This window comes from Physeter macrocephalus, chromosome 9, assembly GCF_002837175.3.
Source record: "Physeter macrocephalus isolate SW-GA chromosome 9, ASM283717v5, whole genome shotgun sequence".
Classification (NCBI taxonomy): Eukaryota; Metazoa; Chordata; class Mammalia; order Artiodactyla; family Physeteridae; genus Physeter; species Physeter macrocephalus.
Window position 1 is genome coordinate 11,743,671 of NC_041222.1, and position 12,604 is coordinate 11,756,274.

General features: G+C 53.3%; 1 protein-coding gene across 4 annotated transcripts in view; it reads right to left on the reverse strand.

Moving 5' to 3' along the window:
* RGS3 (regulator of G protein signaling 3) overlaps window positions 1-12,604 on the reverse strand; it is a 131,102-nt gene that overhangs the window by 67,409 nt on the left and 51,089 nt on the right. For all 4 annotated transcript variants that reach the window (XM_007109476.2, XM_028493600.2, XM_007109478.3 and 1 more), the window contains 2 exons: window positions 10,427-10,538; window positions 4,184-4,227 (listed from right to left, as the gene is read on the reverse strand). In XM_007109476.2, coding sequence (XP_007109538.2) covers window positions 4,184-4,227; window positions 10,427-10,538 — 156 coding nt within the window. The remainder of the gene's footprint in view (window positions 1-4,183; window positions 4,228-10,426; window positions 10,539-12,604) is intronic.

The following is a 12,604-nucleotide window of genomic DNA, read 5'->3' on the forward strand; positions in this document are numbered from 1 at the left end:
GCCAGCCATTCCTCTCCAGCCCCAACGTGCTCAGAAGCTGTTCTTCCTAAAAGCATCAGAGGAGAGAGGGAAGAAAGCCTCACCTCTTGGTTTCAGGGAACTGAGTGGATGCGGTGAGGCATTCCTCCCACTTAATAACCGATTCCCTCCACTTCCCAGAACCCCCAGCCCACTGCAGGGGAAGGACACACCCAGCAAAGACCCCAAGATGCTCCAGGGAGAAACCAGGTGGGGCAGGAGCTGACTAGAGGGCCCTCTGCTCCCTGTCTCATTGTGTTCCCCCTGCGAAGGGAGAGTTGGGGCAGGGACTGTGGTCCCTTCCGGCTTGGAAAAGCCATCACTCCACAAATCTGGTCCTGGCCCGAGCCTCCCAGGCCTGACTCTACCTTTATCTCCCTGAGCCCCAACTTCCTCCTCTCTTCCTGTTCTGAAGCAGGATTCTGCCTTAATAATAATTCCCTTGATCTAAGTATCAATTTTAAAAAGCACCTTCCCATCCATGATCTCAAGAAGGCATCTGAGGCACCAAGGACCTAACCCTAGGCCTGGCTGGGGGGTGGGGCTGGCTGTTTTAGACGGGCACACATTTTGGGGAGGGCCTTGCTCCCAAGGCTCCTCTCTAAGTGTTGCCTGGAGTTTTGGAGGTTGGCCTGGCCAAGAGAGGGAGCATGGAGACAGCTCCCTCCAGGGAGGCTGAATTTCCATCTGCCTAAATCTGTCTAAATCAGGGGCCCCCACCGTCTGCCTGGCTGTCCCTGCATGTGAACCGTCTCTCTTGGTCCACTCTGTGATCCGACTCATCAGTTTCAATACTGATAGACACTGTGCCCTCAAATATCAGGCTCCAAGGTCAAGGTTGTAAGCTGCCCTGAAAGCATCCTCACGAAACTCACTCAGAGGCAGGGCTTCCTTGACTGCAGGGTGGTTAGCTAAGCACAGAGCCCGCCAGATGTGGCAGCACTGGGCCCAGACCTCTGCATTCAAACGTGAGCATCCCCAAATCCAACTAGAAACATGGCTCCCCTTGCCTTCTTTAAAAACTCCATCCTGCCTCAACCTCCTTGTTCCTGAATTAATATTATCCTTGTAAAAACTAAAACCTCTTCTACTACAATTTACGTTTGCTCACTTGCTGTGACAGATGTTCTCTCATTTTATTCAATTCTCCCAGTGACCCAATGACATAGGGAGGAAGGAAAAACACAGCTGTTACCGTTTTTCAGATGAGAAAACTAAGGCTCAGAGAGGTGAAGTCAGCAGCCCCAGGAGGTCTCAGGAGAGGAGGGATTCAAAGTCTGTCTTCCGCCTCCTCCAGAGCCTTCTATCTTGCCTCATTTGTTTAACAGTATATGTACATTACAAAAAAAAAAAAAAAATGTGAGATATTCCTCTTAGCTTTTATTTTAAAGGATCAATAAATCATTGGTGATGTCTCTAATGGAGAGTCAATGAATATGAAAAGCTCTCCCCCTGTTAGGAAGCTGACAGAAATAATAGCTACCATTTATTGAGCACTCACTGTGTAGCAGGTTCTGTGCTAAGTGCCCTGGACACAGTATCTTACTGAATCTCGTTTAATCATTACAACAACCTTACAAGGTACGACTCATCAGCCTTGTTTCAGAGATGGGTATGTGACTTGCTCAAGATCACTCAGTTAGGAAATGGCAGGGCCAAGATTCCAATCTAGGGCTTCCTAACCCCAAAGAGCAGACTCTTAAATTAATGGAGCCAGGATCAAATTCCAAGTTAGCGGATGGTCCCTGACCTGTGTGGCCTTTGACCCGATGCCCCTGGTACAGCCAGTCATGGCTGCATCTGTCCCATGGATTTGTAGGGGCTGAGGGACAACTGTCCAGGGAAACAGAGGCCCCAGGGCCAAGGACTGCTCAGAACAATCCCACCCACTTGATGACTAACCAGGACCTACTGCTGGGGAACAATCAGAGCTGCTGCCCCCCAGGCAGTCGGGGCTTTCTCAGTGCAGAGTGGAAAACTGTCCCCAAATCCTGACTCTCTTGCCCTGCCCTGGTCCTTCTCTGGACACTACCTGCATGTTAGGCAATGAAGAGAAACCACTTGCTGGGAGTTCCAACTAAGACATGAGTCTGGGGTTCCCCATGGGTTCCAAAACCACTGTTGTCAAGCCTATTCCAGGCCACAGGGCAAGCAGGGATCTTGTCTTCCCTGTGATACAGACATGCCTCTAGTAAAGAGCAGCCCATTAAGAGAACAGAGGGGCTTCTAGCTGCCTGTGAGCTTCAAAGACCCAGCCCCTTGGGGTCAGATCACCTGACACTTTACTGAAATAAAAGGTCCCAGATCAATATCCCTTCATCAATCTTTGGAGGGGTAGGAGGTCACAGCTCCCTGGAAACCAAGGAGCAGAAGTGCTCTTCTCTGGGAAAAATAACCCCAGCCTGGCAGGAAGCTGTCTTGGCATTAAAGAACCTGGAGCCTCATTTCAGGCCCCGCTGGAGAGAACTGGAATCCAGATGGGTGAGGCTGGGGAGGTAAATGCTCTGACTCTTCCCAGCCTGCCTCACAGCTTCTCCTAAGCTGCTCGCTCGGCTCTGGGGAAATGAACTCACGCCGGCCCTGAAGGGTCTCCACCAGCTACTTCCTGTGCGCGGTGGGGATATGCTGACACAGGGGAGGACATCAATGCCTTCTTGGACCTCGAGTGGCCATTCTAGGCTGCCAGGGTCCCTGGCTCAGCTCCGACAAGGCCCACTGTCCTTTGGACTCCCTGCTGTCCTCTGAAGCTAACTTCTCATCAACTCTCTTGTCCTCAGGGGTCTGTGTTCACCCAAGGGACTCGCCTGAAGCCCTGCACCTCCTATCTTAGCCAGGAACTGAAGGAATGATTTTCCAATCACAAACAACATGCAAATTCCTTCTCAAAATGGTGTACTCCTCTTGGCCAGCCAGTGTCGACCAGGCCTCACCCATAGCGTGTGGCCAGTGTAGAATCTCCCACAGAATAGGCAGCTTCCCAGGACTGTTACTGGGTAAGACAGATGAGCGGAAGCAGAGGGAAGGAACAGGTCTCATAAACCCCTGCTTGGAACTGGTAGCCGACCCATATGAGCAGCGGTACGAGGCTGCGATTAGAAAATCTCCTGGGAATGGAAAAAATTTGTATGGCTCAGTGGCTCTCGACGTTTTCATCGCCAAGGCCCTCTTTTTTTTTTTTTTTTTTTTTTGCGGTACGCGGGCCTCTCACCGCTGGGATCATATGGTACTTCTATTTTTTTTTTTTTTTTTTTTTTTTGCGGTACGTGGGCCTCTCACCGCTGCAGCCTCTCCCGTCGCGGAGCACAGGCTCCGGACGCGCAGGCTCAGCGGCCGTGGCTCACGGGCCCGGCCGCTCCGCGGCACGTGGGATCCTCCCGGGCCGGGGCACGAGCCCGCGTCCCCTGCATCGGCAGGCGGACTCTCAACCACAGCGCCACCAGGGAGGCCCCCAAGGCCCTCTTTGATTAAATCCCTGGTAATGATATTTTATCTCCCAAACCATATCAAGCAATAAGCTGTTTGCCCCCATCTTGCTCAGCAAAGGCACACTGTCTAGCTGAGCTTCTAATCAGATTGAGATATAACCAGTCTGAGGAACTGAGGAACACCAATCACACTGAGTGGGCACCACTCCAACCCAAAGCACAGATGCTAGATGGTCTCTTTCACCTGTATTATCTGCCCCAGGTAAAGGTACAGTTACCTTCAGGCCTTCTGAAACATTGACAAGACCCTGCAGGAGGGGACATAGGTGGTACCTTCTAGAAAGAGAGGAGGAAAGAGGTGGGCACAAGAATCAGGGCACTCTCTAGAGGAAGGACTACCAAAGGAATAGGGTGATGCCTGGCTCTCAAGGCCACACCCTCACTGTGACCCCCTGCAGGGGCTGGAGACCAGGAAGTCCTAAGCAGGAGACCACAGTGTCCTTCTGTCCCCTCTAAGCACCTTCACGTCCACTGCTCTTCTACACAGAGGTAAGAGACACAGGGGCAGGGGTTGCTGTTCCCATTCCACAGAGCAGGACGCTGCCACTCTGGACCTGCCCGAACCACTGCAGGAGTTGGTGTGGAGGAAGCATCGGAACCTGCACTAGAACCCGGCCCAACATCTTCCTCCGGGCACCAGACACAGATCTCTCTCCTCAGATTCAGGCGGAAGGACTCACCTCTGCTAGATACAGCACACAGAATTTCAGGTCTTCTGAAGAACCTTTGAGGGAACAAAAAGTAAGACTTGCTTTAGAACTGGTTACAGAGCCTCAACTGTTTGCTTAAGCATAGCCAGCTGTCTCACCCAGAGGGCTGTGTGTGGTACTTCCTGTAAAAAGAGGAAGAAAGGGGCAGGGAAATCTCTGGAGGAAAGCCCACTTAATATCTAATTAGGTTGAGATACAGCTGTAAGGCCTTTGCCTGCAGGTCAGCCTGACCCAAGGAATACTGAGCTCTCACCCTATGAGAGGTAGCCAGGAGTACCCTCTGGGCATCAAGCAGTGGGGTACAGGGAGCTGTCATCCATCCCAGGAGGCCTCTTCCTTTCCATGACCCCTGCGATGAGGGACACGGAGGCAGCACACACTTGGGTTTTCTTTTAAACACTCCAGCTGCCTTTGCCATTTTGAAATTCCACAAGGAGCCACCAAGGAATGCATGGGCTATGCAGGGGGATCACCAACCACAGGTTGGGCGGAGCCCAGAGATGGCTTCCCAGCCCAGGCCCACCCCCTCAGTGTGTTTTCCTAGAGCCTTCTCACCCCTGGTCTAGAATCCCAAACTCAAACACTCACCAAACCCTCTCCACCTGGGAGGCAGCTGGGAGGGCCTGTCGGCCACTCCCCGCTCCTCCAGCAGAGAAGCTGAGGCGGGATACCTACCCTAAGGCGGAAGATGATTTGGTCAGCCTGCTTCAGAAACACAAGAGCCAAGAGATGACCCACAGCTGTCAGGGAAGGCTTCCTGACAAAAGGGGGACCCTTTTGAGCTTGAACTCAAGTTGGGAAGAGAGGGCACTCTGGGAGGTGGGAACAGCACCGGCAAAGGCATGGAGATGGAGAAGCACAAGTTGTGCTCAAGGGATGGCAACTGTGAGGAAGCCCCGCCTCCTCCTCCAGGCGGCCTTCCCTGACCTCTGCAGGCTGCTCCCCGGAACCTGGCAGCACTCTCCGTGGGCCGCTCATCTGAGCACAGGCCAGGGCTGGTTAGGAACTTCCCGTATTTCAAGCATTCGACCTCACCAGGCAGGTCATCCTTTTTGAGGGAAGCAATCATACAGCACATATAACAGCAAACACTTAAACTGACATAGGGCTTTAGAGTACCCAGTGCCGTGTGCCAGCCACAGCGCCAAATGTTTCATGTGCATAAACTCGACACTTGCAACAACCCCTATGAGGCAGGGGTTATTATCATCCATGATTCATGTGAGAAACCTGAGGCACAGGGGGTGAGTAACATGCCTCAGGTAGAAGGGGGAAGAACCCAGATTTACACCCGGGAAGCCTGGTCCCAGAGCTCACGCTCCGAACCACTACACACCTGCCTCTCAAATGCCCACCAGGTAGGTCCTACCCAGCCGCCTGTCCCCTCAAGGAAACAGGACTAGTGCTGGGCTCAACGCAGAACCCTCAACATACACTTGAATCAGAGAAATTGTCAAAAAAACCCAAAATGCGTTGCAAAGTAAAGGTGGCAAGGGAAAAACAGAGACGGTGGGTCAAGCCTATTCCTAAGACAAGTAGTGAGTGAGGCCCTCATGTGGGTGGAGGCCAGGCCCCCTCAGAGCAAGCATATGGGCAGTTTCCCGGGCAAATCTATCCCTAAGGCCAGGGGTGCCAGCCAGAGCCAGATGAAAATAGCTCATAAGTAAATGGGGGTTTGCTTTGGAATTCGAATAAATACTTCTGCTTCTCCCCACCTAGAGATGGCTTGGGGGGCAGGGGGCAGCCCTGCCTAAGAAGTCCATCGTGTTTAAGAAACCTCTGATTTCAAAGCTTCTGCCAGTTCCTTGCATTGCTGAGGGTGGAGACAAGGGGAGGTGGTTTCTTTTGTTTAAGAAAACACACTGGGACGTTTCCTTGACTTTCCAGAAGCAGACTTTAGTGCCAAGGGAGAAACAAAAAGATCTGTGTAAGAAAATAACAGAATTTTGGGTTTTAGAAGCTGGCAGTGAGAGGAGAGAAGGTTCTAGAAGGGAGGGGAAAGCCAGGTAGATGGGAGCCTCAGGGAGACAGGAGGCCAAGGTTGGGGGATGCAGCCTAGGACATATTCCCAGTGGCGAGGGATCGCTGATGGATCGCCGTGAAACTTTTCTGTGCCGTGACACCCCACCATCGCACCCCTGCGTTACTGCACACCTTCACTGAAACCTGCTCCACGTCATGGCCTCGTGCTGGCAGCACTTTGGGAGAAGGACAGAATGGGGGCAGCACCCAGCATGGCTCAGAGCCTCATAAAAGGACAACAAGGCTCAGGAGCCAAGGGTGCCTGTAAGGAGCTGCAGCTGCAGAAAAGGAGGCTGCAGCGTGGCTGACCCAGGAGAGAAACCTCAGCTCCACCAGAAACCCTTCCAAAACGCTGGACTGGGCTCTGGACTTTCCAGAGTGTGGAAATGGGGGTGGGTGTGAAGGAAAAGGGACAGTGAGGCAGCACACATTCGGGCTTTCCATCCAACACTCCAACCACTTTCACCATTTTGAAATTTAACAAGGAGCCATTTGGTTCCTGGGTGAACCCTCTTTCCCATCAAGGAATGTGGGCCGTGAACCATGGGCTATGCAAGGGTGATCCCCAGTCATGGGCTGGGGGGAGCCGAGAGGTGGCTTCCCAGCCCAGGTCTGACCCCTCTGTCATTTTCCCAGAGCCCTCTCAAGCCTGGTCTGAGATCCCCAAATCAACCAGTTACCAAGTGCTCCCCACCTGTGAGACAGGCCAGGAGGGCTGTTGCCCCCATTTTCCAGATGCAGAAACTGAGGCCCAGGGAAGGAAAACAACTTGCAGAAGGCATGCAGTGGGCAAGTGACAGAGCTGAGACTTGAACCCAGGACCGCCTGCCTCCAAAGCCTGTGTTCTGACCACTATGTCACACTTCTGTCCCTCTCCCGGTTTACTCATCTGTCATTTCACCTGGCCATGCGCTCCGGGGGTGGGGACGTATGTGTCTCTTCCTCTGCTCTCACCCTGGCGGCCCGCACTGAGGTGGGCTCTGAGGAGGTGCTCAGAAAATGTCAACCGACTAAATTTAACTCCAAGTGTTCCAGCAGCCGGGACCTAAGCAGCTGAGTTTCCAAGATGGGGCGCCTGGGCTCCTCAGGGTGGATGGTGAACCCAAGAATCAGCTGGACATTTCCAGGCCATCCTGAGAGACCACAGAAGGTCAGGAAGACACACTGTGGGTGGGATACTGGCCACCCGGGAGGCAGAAACACAAAGAACAGCAAAGCCAGTGGGCGGCAGAGGCAGGAAGAGACCACAATGGGCCCCGGCTGACCGGAGATGTCCCAGTTGTTAGCGTCAGCTCTCTGCCTGTTCCCATTACACTGCCATTCAGCCCTGCTGAAGCTTGGGGGAAGCTGGGCAGGAGGAGAGCGGGCAAGGTTTAAGTGGCCACCAGCCGGGAGCCTTGAGGGAGGAATGCACTTCAGCCCCCAAGCTGAGGCCACGCTTCCCATCTCCCTTGGGTCCTACACTCATTCACCCAACAAACAGTCATTGGGCACCCACGATGTTCTGTGCCCGTGCCCAGCCCTGGTAGTAGGCTTGGCCAGCAGAGCCAAGCATGCATCAGGCATGTCACACAAGGGAGTCCTTGGTCCCTGGGTGGGGCAGATCCTCCTCGGCCAGGGAACTGCCCTCGCCAGCCCCAGCCTGCAGGAAAGGCTGGGTGTGCTCCCTGTTCACCATCTTCTCTGCCCCAAACTGAACTTTCTGCACATGTTGATTTGAAAGAGACGAGAAACCTTAGGAGTCATGAGCAATGTTAATTAGAGACCATCCTGCCAAGAGAAGCTCCAGCTGAGGCCCCAAATGCATCTCGTAAAAGCCTCGCTCAGGCCCTTGCTGCTGCAGCGAGTCTCTGGGGGTGCAGGGAGGCGGGCAGGAGTGCGGGCGCCAGGACTCAGGACACTGGGTCCTGCGGCTCCAACTCCGACAGCTGGAGAGGCGGTCACCGGACTTCTGCAAACCCCGGGACCCCCAAGGCTGTCTCAGGGAGTGGGAGCAGGGGAGGAGGCAAGGGCTCCCCACAAGTGCCTGAAAAGACATCTAAGCACTGGAATGTGCACCTTGAGTGCTCAGTGTCTCTGAGCCATTTCCTTCGCTCCCAGCAGCTCCCTGGCTCCATGGAAAGCCACACTCGCTGCACACTCGCTGTGTTTGCTGACTGACACTGCTGGAGAAAGGCAAGACAGTTCGCACCAGAACAACTGCTCGGCCAGCCAGGACAGGCGTGCACATGCGCACACGCGCGCGCGCACACACACACACACACACACACACACACACACAGAGATGCCCCTCACGTACCAACCCAAGAGGCTCCAAGGGCTGTGGTCATCTCTCCTGAGCAGTGCTGGTCTTGGCCACCCACAGTCTCCAGCCCCAGGAGGCCATGCCCGCACAGGCTGGGCACGTGGGAGGTTTCTCTGCCACGCCCCAAGGCCTCACGCCACCCACCCTGACCAGCCGCCACCCAGTGGAGGATGGTGCTTACCCTGCCTCTCACTTCAAGCCTTAGGTTGGGGCCTCCAGGAGGGGAAGATCCAACCAATTCCCAGAGGACTCCCCCCACCCAGGCTAGGGGTGGGGACCAGAAAAATGAGCACTGTCCAGCTTCTCAGAGCAACCTCGGGGTCCATGTGGGCACGTCAGGTCTGGGAGGGAACACACTGGACTGCCCAAGCCTGGTTTCACAGTCAGAAAAACCGCAGCCCAGAAAAGGGAGGAAGGAGCATCCAAAGCCACACCACATGTCAGCAGCACAGCCGGCCCACGCCCTCACGCCCCCAGCTACTGCCCTCAGCTCTTCTCTGCCCTGTCGCTCCCAACCCGCACCCAATGCTCAGCCAGTTTGAAAGCCCTCTTCCCCCTCCCTCCTTTCAGCAGGAGGCTGAGCAGCCCAGGATCCTGGGCTTGCAGGCCCCAGACTTGTGTGATGAGCCCGACTTGTGTGATGGTTCTTATAATCAATCAGCCTGTATTACCAGGCACAGCCCCCTACCAGCACCCCTCAAATCTGACTGGGTCCTAGATAGTGGGAGCTGGGGGTGGGCAGGCGTGTGAGTGCATGTGTGTGCAGAGGGGTGGGAGGGACGGGAGAATGGGTGTGTAGGGGAAGCTGGGCGTGAGGGACAGGGAGGGGCAGGGCAGCGGGGAAGCCAAGGGCAGAGTCACTGTAGCTCTCGCCCGCCCTGCTCCCGCAGGTACTGGGGGGATCCTTGGAATGCCAGGATCTCAGCTCAACTTGCTCAGAGGGCCGCTCCTCCCCATGACCTTGGTCAGGCCCAGCCCACCTTGCAGGAGAGGCTGGCCCCAAGCAAGGTGACTTGCTTTTTCCCCTCAGTGGCCGCCGTGGTCAGTGGGCAGGAGAAAGCCAGAGGCAGAGAAAGAGAAGTTGTAAGCGACTTCCTGTGGGGCTGCGAGAATGGAGGTTCTCACACGGCCTGGGTTTCTAAGGAGGAAGAAGAGCGGGGGCACCGAGCACGCAGGCTGGGTTTGCAAACAGGCAGGAAGTTTTCCTGGAGCAAAACCCGTCAAAACAGAATTCTTTCACTGGGTAATATTTTCCTCCCTGCCCCTGTCACCCATGCTCAAACAGGTCTGGTGTTGTTTTCATAATCCGGGAGAGGAAACTGAGCCCCTTTCAGCAGAGACCTCAGGCGCCAAACCAAACCACTCGACAGATACTCCCGCTGGTTTCCCATTCCCGAGTGGAGGGGAGGGCACCGTGGCAAGCGTGGGGCAGAGACTCGTTTCACCCTCCCACGTGCTCCTGTCCCGGATGTGTTGCCTGGGCACACAGCGTGGGCCAGCCATTTTGCATAAACGACCTAATTTAATCTTCACAAAAAGCTTCTGAGATACTATTGGTGTCCTCACTCACACTTGAGGAAACAGGCTCAGAGAGGTTGAGGAACTTGCCTGAGGTCACACAGGTAGTGAGGGGCAGAGCCAAGATTTGAACACAGGTCTGTCTGAACCCAGCGCTCTTCCCACTCCACTCCCAAGCCTCCCTGAAACCTCACTGGAGCAGAAGCCTCCCGGCAAAGCTCAGGGTGTACGGGGGCCTGCCAGCCTAGACTGGAACGCCAGTGTCTGAGAACCAGACCTAGGGGCACACATCCCATCCATGCTGCCCAGAGCAGGAGGACTCAGGGAGAATGCAGAGGGAGTCCAGGGCATCTCGGGCATGCACTCACCTTCCTGCAGCTTCACGCTCTGGAGGTAGAGGGGGTTCCTCAGGACGTTGCAGCGGCCTGGCTCATCCTCCTTGGTGAAGAGCAGCAGGTCAGAGTAGGCAAACAGCGTCACCTGCACAGGGAGAGAGCAAACAGAGCTCGCTGTTCTGCTGTCCCAGAGGCCAGACGCCACAGCCTCCCCTGGGAGTCCAGGTAACGAGGCTCCATCATCTCGGGCATAACCAGGAGCAGATAGATGCTCAGCGTGGCCTAAGCCAAGGGCGGAGGCCTGACCTGCAGTCAAGACTGCCCTTTTGCCTACTCCTCACAGTAGGAAAAAATAACAGGACAAAAATCAGCCCTCATCCTCATCCTCCATGCCAGACGGCCTCTGCCAACCTCTCAACAGCCCGACACCCCACAGGCCCACCTCTCTGACCAAACGCCTCTGGAATCTCCAGCCCAGTGCCCTTGGCTTGGAGCCACCCTTGAGCTGCAGGATGTGCCACATTTGCTTGCATTCTCCTCTAAATGTCTGGCTGAAAGAGCACTGGACTTGGAGTCAGAAGTCGAGGCACCTGTCCCGCTAAGTAGCCGTGAAAACTTGGTGAAGTCTGCTGAATCCCTTCTGCCTCAGTTTTTTTTCATCTGTGCAAACAGGGGGGAACGCCCCTGCCCAGCTCCCTACAGGCTTCTGTCACAAGGTCTGTGTAGACAGTGAATTTGAGGCATCATGCAATGTGAGTATTCTTACCAAATTCCTTGTAGATAATTTTAACTGCGTTCATGCACAATCAGTTCAAGAAAAAGCCAGTTACTTATGCTCCAACACAGACATGTACAGAACTTTTATCTCTTTTATGAACTAGCTGTTCCAAAAATAAAGGAGAAAGATATTTTTAGACATTATAGGTAAACCATCAGGCATGCTCAGCATATTTTTATGCTAAAAAAAAATCCACTTGATTCTCTAATGCCAGTAAAGATTACACTGTTCTTAGTCTTGTAAATCCTGCGGTGGCCTTTAGTCAAAAGCAATAAAAACCCTATTTTAGATTCTCTGAAGAAAACAAAATATTATTAATTATGTGGAATTCCCTTTGAGGTGTCAAAATCTGACATTTCATCTCATCTGGGGTAAGAAGAGTCCGCTGGAAGGTCGGCATGCACTACGAAGGGCCACAGTGAGTGTGTGCTGGATTGTTGATGAAGTTTAAAAAGCCAACATGTTGACATTTAGCTGTCAGACTGTTAAAAGATGACCTAACAACTCCACCTCTATGACTCTAGCCTATAGAAATACTTACAAGGACATATAAATATGAACATGTAGGGATGTTCTCAGCATTACAAATTTTTGTAATTTTAAAAAAGAACATAAACACCCATTAAGAGAGGATGGATAAACTAAATTATGCTACCTTCATGTGGTAGAATTTTATGCAACTATTGAAAGAATAAAGTAGAGCTATGTGGGCAGAAATGGAAATCTGTCCATCATAAATCAAAATAGTGCAATGTCTAAAAAATACCTAGAGTATAATCCAACTTCGTAAAACCAAACTGTAAATCTGTCTGTATTTATACATTTTTTTTTTTTTTTTTTTTTTTTTGCAGCACGCGGGCCTCTCACCGCTGTGGCCCCTCCCATTGCGGAGCACAGGCTCCGGACGCGCAGGCCCAGCGGCCATGGCCCACGGGCCCAGCCGCTCCGCGGCACGTGGGATCCCCCCGGACCGGGGCACGAACCCGCGTCCCCTGCATCGGCAGGCGGACTCTCAACCACTGTGCCACCAGGGAAGCCCTATACATTTTTTAATGTCTAAAATACTCATCACAGTCTTCACTGTGGGGAATGGGACTTGACTTTATACATTTCTGTTTAACTTGCATTAGTTTGCAATGAGAATCTGTTACTTTTATCATTTAAAAATACATTAAGTGTTTTTCAAAGGACTACGTAGCACACAGAGGTTTGAGGGAATCTGGGCCACAGAGACGATAGGGGGCATTCTTGAGCAGGAGGCATTCAGGGGCTCTGGCTTATCTAACGGGGACCAAACACAAGGGCTCCTGAACCCTGGACTGGAAGGCATCCTGGCAGTGACTCTCTCCAAACCCCTTCCCTTCACAGCCCTGATCCAACATAGCCCACAGAAGCCTCCATTTATTGAGCACTTACCTTCTGCTCAGTGGATC